General features: G+C 40.1%; 1 protein-coding gene across 2 annotated transcripts in view; it reads right to left on the reverse strand.

The window, feature by feature from the left end:
* ARHGAP18 (Rho GTPase activating protein 18) overlaps nt 1–13,453 on the reverse strand; it is a 129,381-nt gene extending 115,928 nt beyond the window's left edge. For both annotated transcript variants that reach the window (XM_066248040.1, XM_066248038.1), the window contains exon 1: nt 13,258–13,453. In XM_066248040.1, coding sequence (XP_066104137.1) covers nt 13,258–13,370 — 113 coding nt within the window. In that variant the 5' untranslated portion in view covers nt 13,371–13,453. The remainder of the gene's footprint in view (nt 1–13,257) is intronic.
* Between the last annotated feature and the right edge of the window lie 995 nt (nt 13,454–14,448).

Here is a 14,448-nt window from a genome sequence, read left to right on the forward strand (position 1 = left end):
TCTACAAAATGGAGAAGATGCGATTTTCAATCTACAGGTTAAGAATGGAAACATTAGTGAAAAAGTAGTTCTCTAAATGACCCTAAAATCTTAGGAATTAAGTCATCTGACAAAGCATCACCATCATTTTTCTACAGAGGTTCTCACAAAACAATGGCAGCCCTAAATGGGAGATACAATGTAATTTTTTTAAATGTAAACACAGTCTAATCTTAAGGTACTATTTTAAAATTTTTCCCTTCTTCTCCATCCCCCAGAATTCAGAGGTTGTCCTAGACATTAATCTCCCTCTTTGCTTTGAAGAAAGTGTGGCAAGAAGCAAATACAGTTTAGTAACAGTTATAATAGAGCACAAATTTGTAAACAAGAAAGAAAGGAAATACTAAAGTGACATTACTTAGGTAGGAAGGCTCAGTGATGACAGTTATTGAACGACTGTTAAATGTAACTAATGTACTGGGAGTAGAAAAACGAAATAACCCAAATATTAGTAATCAATTTTGTATAGCTTCGAGGATATCTTCCATGTGTACTACCATAATCTCAAAAATATTATGTGCTCCAAAATACTACATCTGTGTCTAAGAGTCCCTTAGCATAAATATAACTGGATGGATGTAAACAAATAAGGACCTCTGGCAACTCGGCTGCTATCAGATAGAGGGAACATTTTCTTTGCAAGGAGTACTTTATTTTTCAGGACTCTATTCTTCCCAAATTCTAATTTATTCTTTTTTGAAAAATATTTTCAAGAATCAAGCATAAGCTTTTGGTGGGGAAAAAAAAGCCTTATACTAAACTGCAAATAATAAAAACCCAACCCTTCCAAAATACCAACTATCAATAAAAAAATATATAGGATACTGAATCTATCCATTGCTTAGGATAAAGAAAAATTAGGATGAAGAAAAATGCTTAAGGCATTCATGTTCTTGATGAATAGAAAGTAACACTCTAATATAAACTTACCTAACTAAGCAAAGCAAAGGGATATACACACAGGATGTGTATCTTACTAGTGGACAATTCAGAAGTCAAGCTCCAAGGCAAAGAGGTTTCTGAGTTACGGCAGAAGACAGTAATCCCAGGAAAGGCATATTGGGACAGATGCAGAGAAAGACTGGAATTATAACTTAATAGCTTATTGCTGATGATGGCTTCCTTATGCCCAAGCCATTCGCTCACTGAAAGGCAAGGCTTATAACTGCTCTAGTATCTGAGCTGGCCAAAGATTAACTTCCCAATACAATATAACCAAGTGGTACTAAGTAACTTCTGAAGTTAGGCCCTGAGAAGCTTGGCAGGTTCTACCTAGACTTCATAGAATGTTCACTGTGGGGTAAGCCAGCAAGAATGTAGGAAGTCTGATTTCTCTGATACTGCCATGCTGTGAGGAAGCCCAAGCTAGTCATGTGGATGAGCTGCACAAGGAGAAAGAGATGACCCAAACAAACCTTCACATAAAGAAACCTAATGGCCGGCCCTGTGGTGGCACAGTGAATAAAGAGTCGACCTGGAACGCTGAGGTCGCCAGGTCAAGGCTCTGGGCTTGGCCAGTCAAGGCACATATGTGTTGATGCTTCCTGCTACTTCTCTCACCCTCGCCTTTCTCCCTCTCTCTTTTCTCTAAAATCAATAAATAAAATCTTCAAAAATAAATAAAAATAAAGAAGCCTAATGATCCTTGCCTCAGCCCATCTTGTTTGATGGACCCCAAGAAACAACTTGATTACAATTCTCCAGAATGAAGAAAGATTATTTTAAACCACAAAGTTTTGGGGTGTCATGTAACACAACACCTAACTGAAACAACCACCTTGGCTTTCAGGATAGGGGTCACAGATCTCACCAGTAGACAGAATTTGGTGGGGGGAGGAGGAAGACTTACTCCGAACTTTAATAATTCTAGCTTATATATTTTACCAAAACCCAAATTTTTATGAGGCCTATATTTTTCAGTCACCTACTTCATTCATTTATTGCATGACCTACCAGCCCTCATTTCTTAAGTATATAACCTTTTCTCTAAGAAACTGAAGCAAAAAATTAATACACATAAACAATTACGTAAATATATCCAGCTTGTTGACACTGTGTGGTTATACTATAATACAAAATGATGTAGAAATGCTATAATTTAAAAGAATTTTCATCTGGAAATACTAAAGAATATATATCCACTTTTTAAATAAATAAAAAATAATAATCAATGCATTAGTTTAAAAAATATATACTAATTTTAATCTACCTCAATCCAAATATCTTCTATCAGATGATGGATCATAGCTTTGACTGCATTATTTGGACCAGGAAAAAATAAACAGATACACACTTAGTAACTCTAGTAAAAACATTAATTATAGAATAAGTTAGTCAAGTTACATGTTTCTAGACCACCTATAAATAGCCAAAGTTTCTTTCAACTTTCAGTTGCCAAATATCTTTACTTACCCAAACCAAATCTCAATTACTCAACAACAAACTCTTTCAAAGTCTTATAACTCAAAAGAGAGAACCATGCCACGGCTCCCTAAATAGTACTGAAAATTTTGTTTTAGAATCCATTTAAATTAAATATGGGGAGCTCTTCAGAGTAGGAATTCTTTTATTTCTTTTATTCTGGGCTTATCATTTTACAGCCAACAAAATTCTTCATAGTTTAGTCAAAATTCATAATTTTTAAATAACTTAAAATTTAAGAAATTCAATATTTACATATCTTTAATGTCTCGCTAATCTACCCAAATCTCTTTCTAGGTAGGATTTTAATGTTATGCTGTTCATTAACAATATATAATCCCTACTATTGCCGCAGAATATGAATGAAATATACCAGACCCTTATAGCCAAACCATCCAAACTTCAACATTCTTGTTAATGTGAATCCTAATATTTTTCTACACACTTCTAGTTTTACAGCAGCAAGATGTTAAGCCATTTATTTCCCAGTTTATTAAATTAATTATGTTGTATAGTTCTAATCTGGTTCAACTAGGATCACAATGACATATAAGTATCAATTTTCACTTTTGTAAATCTTCCAAAATAAATGACACGTGTAGACAAGTGCATATCCCTCATGGAAGACAGGCATGTGTGTAGGAGACACAGCTTGTACAGCTCTCTGTATCTTGGGAAACACAGTGTACTACAGAAAGATAAAACTAGAGCCAGAAAAAAAACCCACTGTAAAGCCAGTAGCCAGGGCCACCATCACAGCAGCCCGGCCCATGCAGGTTCGCATTGGATTCGGACAGTCGGTAAAGAAACAACGAAGCCAAAAGCTGGTGGGCCATAGTCTTTAATCCTAGCTTGCAGCCGGCGGGCAAGTAAAAACACACACTGAGCTCCAAAACCCACTCATATTCAGTGCTCACAAAGCTACTGACTTATCCGAGTTTCCTAGAATCAAAGGTTTCTAGCTCACCAGACTTATTCACCTATGTTCCCCATCTCCGTCCTTATCCCTGCACAAACTCTGCACAAACTCTCTCCTCACTCAGCACTCCGCCATCTTGGCTGCTTCTCCTGGCCTCCTCCACGTGGCCTTTTTCTGCTCTCTGCTGTGATCTCTCTGCTCTCACATGCTAATCTCAGGAACTAAGAGTGCAACCTCCTATTCTGCCCCTATTTTATAGTGTAGAAATCCAAACCTTTAATCCAATATACACAATAGGGAAGTCTCTAATACAAAGTCACCTATCTGAGTCAAGATGGGATTGTACCACCCCACATCAAAAAGGGTGGGAAAGGCTTAATCCCAAAACCAAGCCCCAGGCTACAAGGATTCTGCCTGCCCACAGCCAGCCCCCAACACACATTAATATCACCTGGGCAACGGCCTCCACGTGGGCAGTATCATCTTTAACAAAGTGAGCATAATACATTTTATCTGCCCAACACCTACTTTCACTGTTCGATTCACAAAGGTCCTGAGAGGCAACAAAGAAACACTGAACAGTAACCCCCAACTTCGTTGAAGATTCTATGAGGGTCTGAAACATTTATTTCTAAACATGTTACTGGGAACTCATTTTCCCATAGCAACAATGTCCCAAATAAATGGTATTTGGGGTTTTCTAGCTAGCAAAAAGAGATCTGTTAACACATAAAATATCACTATTAGAGAATTTATAGCTCCATGGGATTTGAATATCTTTTATGCTATTTTTCCCCTTATGGAAAATGACTTCTGCATTTTTAATCAGCCTATGTCTCCCTCTCCACCCAGTTCACCATCTCAGATACTCCACTGAAAGTCCGCAGTCTCTGGGAGGTGGAAGCTAACGGCTGCTCCCTGGAGCCAATTTTCATAAGCAGGAGTTGCTGAGTTCATAGCAGCTTGAAGTGCAGCTGCAGAGAGGGATTTGAGAAGGACTGGCTAAGCAGACAGAATTTCCTAGCCCAGGGCCCAGGTCCCAGAAGGCATTTAAAGTGAACTTATTTAATGTATGATACAGATGAAGAGAAAAATCAACAGTGCAGTTTTCAAATATCTGCACTAAATGGGAAGGGGGTGGGGCACAAGGATGGGGGGATGGGGTGGGGGACACGTCCCCCAGACTCTCGTGCTATGCACATCACACCCCCAGCTTAGCTCTGATCCATGAAACATCGCTTCTTGGTTATGAGATCAAGAGTTGTTCATAAAGTACATAAATATATTTTAAGGGGAACAAAAGTAAAAAAATAAAAAAAAAACTATCCTTTTTCAAATACCTTACTTTAACTATGGTGATTACTTTTATCTGCAAGGATTCAAATAACCTAAAGTCAGTTTGCTCTTTGAGAAACATGAGATTATTTTTTCTTGCTCTACATGACATGACTGTCCATCTTATTAAGTGTAACAAATGATTTAAAAATGTACATCTGCCCAACCTATAAAAAACTATTCAAAATAGACACCTGGGACTAATGTTCAACATTTTTTTTTCTTTTTTGTATTTTTCGGAAGCTGGAAACAGGGAGGCAGTCAGACAGACTCCTGCATGTGCCTGACCGGGATCCACCCGGCACACCCACCAGGGGGTGATGCTCTGCCCAGCTGGGGTGTTGCTCTGTTGCAACCAGGGCCATTCTAGCGCCTGGGGCAGAGGCCATGGATCCATCCTCAGCGCCCAGGCCAACTTTACTCCAATGGAGCCTTGGCTGCAGGAGGGGAAGAGAGAGACAGAGAGGAAGGAGAGGGGGAGGGGTGGAGAAGCAGATGGTCTCTTCTCCTGTGTGCCCTGGGTAGGAATTGAACCCAGGACTCCTGCACGCCAGGCTGATGCTCTACCACTGAACCAACCGGCCAGGGCCAATGTTCAACATTTTAAAGCTCCTTTTAAGGTACTTTTTGCTAAGCTTACTAGTTATTAAAATAAATATATTGTGAGATATTTTTATAACTCATTTCACAAATCTTATTTTTAAAATTAAGAAGTTAGGCCCTGGCTGGGTGGCTCAGTGAATAGAGAGTCATCCGGGGCACTGAGGTCACGTGTTCAAACCTCAGTCAGGATACCTACAAGAAGCAATTAATAAGAACACAACTAGATGAAACAACTAAGTGGAACAACAAGTTGATGCTTTTCTCGCTCTCTCCCTCTCAAATCAATAGAAAAATTAGAAAAAATAAATAAAATTAAGAAGTCATACTCTATATGTATTAAAGCAAACATTCTCTTCCCAAACCATTTACAAATCAATCTCAAAAGTGCTTTCTAACTGTACTTTAAAATTAATTCACCAAGTAACCACCTTTGACTGCTCTGAATCATCATAGAAAATTGTTGTGCCATATATCAAGAACTCTTCTAAGTACAGTACATATATTAACACATTCAAGATTCATAAACTCTTGAGTAAACTATTATTATTCCCAGTTTGCAGAAGGAAAATAAACTGAGGGCCTATGACATTAAACAGTCTGTCCAGGACTCCAACCTGGACAGTCTAGATCCAAAGTCTGTGTGTGTGATCACTACATCCTACTCCCTCTCACACCCACTTATTCATCCATCCATTCATTCATGCATTCAAACTTTTATTACCTCCTTAGGGTAGGTCAAGCACTTTGCTAAGGCTCAGGTATAAAAGAAAAAACAAGTCAAGGTTTCTACCTCAAGGAGCTTACATTTTAATACACAGCATAAATGGTAAAAGGCAAATTAAACCAAAAAGTTCAACATGACAATTCTGGCTTGATGAAACTGCTAGGGAAAATTTAATATACTGGAGTGTAAAAGATGTATAACATACTCCTCATCTGTATATGTTTTCCAGTCTCCAAAGCTACACAGTTGATCTTTATCATTAACTTTGAAGCAGACAGAACATTGTTATGCTCATTTCATAGGTAAGGAAACAGATAAAGGTAGGATGTCCAAAACAGCTTAGCAAAGTTGCCACCTCCTGAACATCTTAGCAAAGATGCGACATGCCTTCTGTAGGAATCTGCCCTACCCACAGACTCTGCTTCTCTAAAAAGACCCCAAGTAGGAAGAAAAAGATGACCTGCAAGTGGTCAAATCATAGGATGCCTGGGGCAGTTCAAAAAGATTCACTGGGCAAGTCTGATCCCCCTTCAAAAATGTGAAGTTAGAAAACAGCAAGATGGGTCCGCTAGCTATAAGATGTAGACTGACAGAGGACAATGCTGGAGCATCCATTAAGAGCCATGCTCAAGCTCAGAATAAGGTTACGAGACTAGTGGGCAGAAAAGAATAGAGTCTGAAAAAGAGCACAAACATGCCAAGTGACCAGTCACTGGGGAAGAAGAGAGGCGATGTTTCCCTTCCCTAAGACCCAGATGCCTGCAAGAAATCTCACTTAACTGTTCTTTTCAGCCAAAAAAAAAAAAAAAAAAAAAAAAACCAACTACCAAATAGCATGTGTAAAAGAGATGACGTTTCACACTCCCTTTCTGTACAGAAATTCAAATACTTAGTGAGCTTGAGTATAGGAAAGACTCCAGACGTAGTAACTGGTTACACAGGCCTCTATAGTTTCTGTTTACTTCTTGAAAAGAAACAAAAACAAAAACATGGGAGGGTAAACTTGACCAGCCCATAGATCACAGCCACAAACCTACAAGTCAAAAGGATTTCAGAGTTATCCAGACATCATTCCTTGGCTCCTTCCACTTTAATCCCCTCCCAAGACCTTTATTCATCCCCACTCTCCTGAAATAAGGTGACTTTGTATTCTCTATCCCCTTTTATCAAAAGAAAAGAGTCTTAAATATCAATACCAAATAAAACTTACAGCAAATCTTCTATCTCTAAGTATTTCTATGAAATGAAAGGTTTGGATCAGGACAGAAATCACCTGACATCACACCAAGCCTAGTACACCGTCCTCCCCAAAGCAGGCACGAAGAGCATGCTGTTACCCTCTCCCCACCCCATCCCAAAACCAACACCACCCAAGCAAAACCCTGGATGCCTCAGGTTTCTGCAGTGCTGAGCTCTCTCCTAGTGGCACCTCTAGGATGACAAGTAGGAAGGCTTCTCAAAACCCTACCGCAGAGCCAAATCAAGAAGAGGCAGGAGAGAGAGAAGGCGGCCAAGGGGGAGAGACCTCCCAGACCTCGGACCACGGAGCACAGGGAACTTGCATTTCAGACAAGTGCGGCCTTGGTCTTCGGGATATTGGGTTCTTTTTCTAATGTGTGAATGGTACACCTGCTCATAGCTTACAGGGAATTTGAAAATAATAGAAAAAATAATAATTAATTTTTGCTGGTCCAATTATCAAAAACTATTTAAGCCTATTGGTAATTGCTATTTAATCCAATAGCAATCATATGCATCATTAAATGCATTCATTTTTATGAGTTCATTCGCTGCAATATTCTTAAAAACATAATAAGTACTATGAACTTAAAACATAAAACTAACAAATATAAACCTTTAAATAAGCACAAGCCTCACTCAGAAAAGAGCGACAAGGGTACCCGTGCAGGTGGACAGGGACAGAATTGTGCCACAGGAAACAAGGAAAGTTTGCAGCAGTTTTTGGGGGGCAGGTGTTCCTTGAGCTGTATAGGCCCTTAACAGCTGAAAGGCATAAAGATAACATAAGTTTTATGAAGATAATTTTAAACAGGCCCACAAAAATCCCAAGTCTCACAGATGAGGGCAGTTAAAAGTCAAATACCATAACTCTAAATAAAAGTAAGACCAGCCCATTTGGTATACTGGGTGTGACTTTTCACAATTCAAGAGGAAATTATAGATAAGGCTTCTAAAGTATACGATAAAGAAAATAGGTTTTTATGAAAGTACTCTTATGTAATAATATGGAGAACTAGATTGATTTAGAAAATAGCTATCTATATAGACAAGTGCATTTGGTCACCAAATCCTACATAATTAGAATGAGAAAACATGCCTTCAAAGCTAAGGTTAGAAAAAAATTAAAAGACATGTTACTTCACTTACTACATAATAGCACTGTAAAAAATAACTCTTTACCATTCCTTCCTTCACCAAAATATACATTATTTCAAATAATACACAAACTCAGAAAGAAAGAGCTCTATTCATAATATAGTACATAGATTTTTTTTAAATGCTGTGAATTCATGCAAGAACTCTGACCTCATTACAAAAGATGATGCCTTTTTCCTAATGCTTCTCTCAAGATATTTCCAGAGTTGCATGTCCAAAACTGAGCTTCAGCTCTGGCCCAGGCCACTGCCTTTCACACTGGAAGTCTTATCCATCTAAATCAATGGAGTTACACAGGCCAAATCTTCCAACAATCTTTAACTAGTCTCGTGTTCTCATATACCACAATCATCAGGAAATCCTATAGGCTCTACCTTCAGAGTACTTTATTACTCACCAGCCCCAATGCCTAAGCAACTGACATGATGGCCCAAGCCTCCTGTGTAGTGTCCCCCCTTCTACAGTCTATATTCAATAAAACAGCCAGAGGGACATTTTAAAACCAAAACACGCCGTTTCTCTCATGTTCAAAACCTTCCCCACTCACTGGCATCCCATCTCACTTTGAGCAAAAGTTAAATTCTTCAAGTTCTCTACCAACCTATCAGATGGACCTGTCCCACCTGTTTGCTGCTCCCTGCACCACCTACCCCCATGCTGGCGTCGTGCAGGGCTCCTTGCTCTTCTGGTGCTTGTTTGTTGCTGTTGGACTAGCTCCAGGCTTGTGGTTTCTACACTCCCTACCCTGCCTGCCTTGAAGGCTCTTTCTCTAACTCTGATCCCGTATATTTGCAGGGCTCACCTGCTCAGGTCTCCGTTTTCCACTCCACGTCCCCCTCTCCCACAGGCAGATGTTTGTCTGTACTATAGCCCCAGTTCCTAGGCAACTGTCTGACACACAGTAAGAGCACAGTAATTATATGTAGAATGACTGAGTGATTGACCGGTTAGACATACTAAGTAAGTTTCTAGAACCAGAAATAGGTAAGACTTGAAACAGTCTAGACCAAAAGCTAAGCATATGAAAATGGCAGTTCTCTTCCATTCAGCACACTGGGCAGTAGTGGTTCTTAAAGGAAGAGGGAACCATGAAGCCAGCAGCAAGTCCAGTTGCCAAAAGAGGACCCCCCACACTCACTCCATCTTGCCATAAAAGTCAACATTTGCAGGTCTCAGTGTGGCCCACCAATGATGCCCTACAGCAGGCCTGCTCTATAATTGACTGTCACTAGTTCAAATTGTAAATGTTGCTCTAGTTCAAAATGACCCTTCCAAGGTCTTTCAAACTTCTGTGACCCAAACTTTTATACTATGGTTGATTTTCAGTAATGTCATTTTTGGTTAAGAACATGGATCGTGACCATGTTTATTAACACATAACAAAATATCTATGGAAAGTAACATAACATTTATATTGTATGTTGCAAGGTTCAGTAATGTCTATCCTTTTCACTTTTTAACCTGGTGTTAAAGAAGGTAGCAGCTAGCTATGAACCAGACACTGTTTTGTGGGCTTTATAGGGATCATCCCACTTAATCCTCCCAATGCAGTGAGAGCTATTACAAAGTTCAATTTACAAGCAGAGAGTTAAAGAACTCAAGACCACATTGCTAATGAATGGCAGAGCTAGGATGTGAGCACAGGAAAGTTGGTCCCAGAGCTCAGAGTTTCAGGGTGTAAGTCACCAGGACACAGAGCCTCTGGGTTCTGTTTATCTAACACTTATCTAACACCAGGGACAAATGGGATCAACAAAACAAGACCCCACTTGATGAATGTCATACATTTATCTGTAAAAGACACAAAAAGTATTTAATGTATCAACTAGAGTTAAAAGGTCCAATAAGAAGAAAAATATTTTTGACATCAATATTAACCAAAATATTAGCAAAAATGAATACAAAGCAAACAAAATACTTTTTTCTTAAAATGGTAGGAAAGTCAAGGAAGAAGAGTTAGAATAGACAAATGCAGTATTCTTAGACAGACTGTTTTTGCAAAGGTAAATATTAAGAAATCTGCTTGAAAATTAACAAGTAAATAAAGTCTTATAAATAAAGCTACTCATAAAGCAGTTTTCTCTGCAAACATCTGACTATGTACAAGTTAGTCAGAAAAACTGTTAGCATGTTTCTTTAAATCTTGATGTTTAAAGGAGGAAGTATGACCCAAAACATTGAAAATAGGATTCTGTAAATATTTGAGAAGTTCTAATTAAGACTAAAATAAATTCTTTTATCTGGCATCTAATGAATGTTTTCTGATCAAAAGGAGTAATGGAATGGAGGGAATTTTAGACTACTGTGACTTACAAAAAGATTAATTACTCCCCACTATCTCAGCTTCCCCAATGACCAAATATATAAAATAGGACTTGGTTACTGTAAGGCTAACAATCAAGCATTTTCTAAAAATATCCTTAAACATATAGATAGCCCTTTACACTTTTCAAATGTCATATACATGAGTTCATCTTATTAAACTAAACATTTGATTAAATAATTCATTAAAATGCATATTATTTTGAAGAGATAAATCCTGCAATAAGCCAAATTAAATTTCTGTGGTCCCTCCAGCAACTTTTAAACAGGTAGGGTTAGAGGGAAGGTATAGAATCTAACTTTTCCTCTTTTTATGAGTTTTGTTTATCTTGCTTTGGTTTTGCCTTTTGAGGAGCTTTTTAAAATAAGCATCAACCATCCGCCTTCTGAACAGCTATACCTCTAAGCAGCTTCCCGCTAGCTGGCCAAGCCAGTCAGAGCCAAAGTCCTATGCATTCCTTCCTCCACCACCATCTTTAGCAAGTCCTGACCTCATCCCTCCCACCCACATCCAGTATCTCAACCGTTACAGGCTAAACAGGGTACCTCCCAAAGTAACATGAAGCTTATCTAATAAATTATTCCCTGCTTAAGGGTAAAAGCAAATAAGAACTGGCTCTTCTCCATCCTCCTCACCTTTCCTCCCAGCCCTCAAACCAAGGCTCTCATCGTCTCCAGCCGATATAAATAACTATCCCTAGGACTCTAATTCAGTAGTGAGAATTTGGGGTCAGTATGGACAAGCAGTGTGATGGTCAGCAGGGGAGGCACTTGGGATCAGACCCACAGGAGCTTGCACTGTGTGAGCAGCTGCCCAGCCGGCCACATCAGTCCCTCTGGATTCTGCTGTAGCACCAGTTGAGGACGTTCAGTTCTTCTCGTTTGCTCTCTCTGCCCATTCAAGTGCAGGCCACCCACAGCAGGCTGCAAAACTATAAACACGGGATCAAGTCTCCAGAACTAGACAGTCCCAGGCAGAGGCCTGGAAGCACAGATCTTGCAACAACCTAACTCATTCCGGGGGTTGGAGTCCTCAAGGTCAAAATGAGCAGTCTGGGCTCACTGTCTCTAAGTTTTTTCACTCTCACAATAAAGATCCAAGATTCAGCCCAGCTCCTCTGGCCACTCAGAATAAAGTCCCAGGAAGATGTGTTAGATGTGCACAATTCTGGCAATTTTGACTGTTATATGGACCCCAAGTTATGAAAGGTATGGGGTTGGTGTCACCGACTGCTTACTGCTGATAGGTTACATCAGTGTTCTACAGAAAATAGATGAAATCACTTTAAGATCTCTCACAGAAAGTGCTTAAAACAACAAAAAATGAAATGGTAACATACCTAAGGCACAGGAAGTAATTCCCTTTTATCTTTGGAAATGAATTAATTCCCAATGGAATACATAGTGTGGTTGCTACATGAGGAAAAGTTCTGGTCAGCCTGAGTATTTAAGGCAGAGCATGACAGTCATTCCTTTGACTTTTACTCCCCTCCCCCACATCTGGGGATTTTAAAACAAATGAAAGAAGGCATTATTTTAGCTTAAGGCATAAGCATAAGTCACAGTCACATAAGAACAAAGAAGGTTTTATTATCACATTAAACGTCAAGGAGGAAACAACTTACAACTAATTTAGTGCCTATCACAATTGGGTTAGCATTTTCTTTTTCCAAGTGTCTCAGTCAATATTTACAATTTATATCAGGTGAAAAATAGTCGGCTAGTGAAAAGGTCATTAAGGGAAAGGAGGGAAAATGTCCTTGGAAAACAGAACAGAACAAAGTACACAGATAGGGGAAAGGTGCTGTGTGCCTTAGTTAGTGGTCTGTGGAACATTTGCCCTCTCTACCTATAAAGTGATTTAACATTAACCACGTTTCTCTGGCATCAGAGTACTGACTCCACACACACACACACACACACATCCCTTTCCAAAGACCCCACCCCCAACACACCCACACACCCCTAAACCCACAAACACAAAAGAATATGAAGTATACTGCCACAGGCCAGTGTCTTGGGCTTTTTGCCTAAGAAGTTTGCTTTCCGCCTGGAGAGGGGGAAAAAACTTACTCTAACAACAACAGCTTGTACAGTGAATACCCTCCCTGCTGTTGGCACACTCTCCCAACTAACAGTTCCAGCGCTGAGCCTTGAGCCCATTCAAGAATTCCACCTCACAGGAAGTGTTGCAAATATAGTCATTTGATCTTTCAGCATTTGCAATTGCACCTGCTAAGCAACAAGTTTGACTGTCCTAGCCCCAGTCTCTCCTACCCATCTTGACCAATAATCATGAGGGCTGTTTCAGACCGGGACCAGATGAGATGCACAATACAGTACACGAGACCCCCTCCAAGCAGTTTTGCTGCTGCAGGCGGTTCGGTTCCACAGGCGGAGTCATTCCTTCCTCCCAACCAACTTCCCTGTCACTTTTTTCCTGGAGCAGGTAAGAGGGTTTTGTTTTGTTCTCTGGCTTTCCAATGCCAGGGCTTACCTCGAGGCGGCTTCCTCCCCTCCCTGGCCATGGCTCTCCCCCACGGCCCGGTCCTTGCTGCTGTGGTGGTAGGCAGTTAGCACCACTCCCTGGGAACTGGAGAGCCAGTTCATGGTGAGAGAAGGGGCATAATTTCTGCGATCCTGACACTGAGAAGGGGAATGAAGTTCCTGGCTCGCCTGGCAACTCCGTTCATTAGCATCGGCCAGCCCCTCCTCCCGGGGCCAGCGATTCACACGGGAGGGGCGGGGCCTCACCATCCAGGCTCTCCAATGAGAAGAGCTGTGACTCAGTATTGTTACAGCCCTGGGCCATTCCAGTTTGAGTGACTTAAGTTAAGGGGTAGAGGTGGGGGGTTACTTGCTGCCACCACCCAGGAGAAATTCAGATCTGATTAAACGGCCAGGTTGTACACTCCTCTCATCAATTTCAGTACAAGCCGTCTTGGCTAGGAAACAATGAGTTACTACAGAGCCTTTTTTTCCCTTCCCAATTCCTGTTTCCATCTGATAATTTCTGCTACTTCGTGTAACATGAGTAAGGGCATTTCTTAACCCTTTCCGGTTCAGCGTTAAAATTAACTGTAGCAGGAACCAGTGAGCCTGCTGCAAACGGTGCAATGACAGGTCACAGGAAAGGCTCTCCCTCCTGCGTCTGGTTAAAAATGCCCGCATAAAAATGACTGTGTACCCTGCAATGTTGTTTTGTCTTCTTTCACATAAAAGCTAATGCCAAGTTTCAAAACACCCTTCAGTACCAAAAAGAGACATCTCTACCAACACATGCTACTGCTGAGAATAGAAAAAGAACTTAGTATTTGTTGAGTGCTTATATACCAGGTTCTCTTTGTGACAGTGACGGTTGTTTTACATGCATTCTCTCATTCAATTCAATTCAACTCACTATCAGACTATCACACACATAATCTATAACATAGGTATCATCATCTGTATTTTGCAAAGTATAAGGAACGGGAAGCTGAGGTACAGGCTAAGTAACTTGTCTCCTATATCATCATCGTTCTGTAACAGAAGCTGCACTTGAACAGAGTTCTAGACTAAATTCCACTCTTTTTAACCAGCACGCTGTTCTTTGTCTTGTAGATTAGAAAATAAGCTCAAAAGTTATTTAAAATATGAGAGATTTTTCTGTTCTTTCTCCCCTAAAAAAATTCCACTCTCTTCTATATAC

This window comes from Saccopteryx bilineata, chromosome 12 (genome assembly GCF_036850765.1).
Source record: "Saccopteryx bilineata isolate mSacBil1 chromosome 12, mSacBil1_pri_phased_curated, whole genome shotgun sequence".
NCBI lineage: Eukaryota > Metazoa > Chordata > Mammalia > Chiroptera > Emballonuridae > Saccopteryx > Saccopteryx bilineata.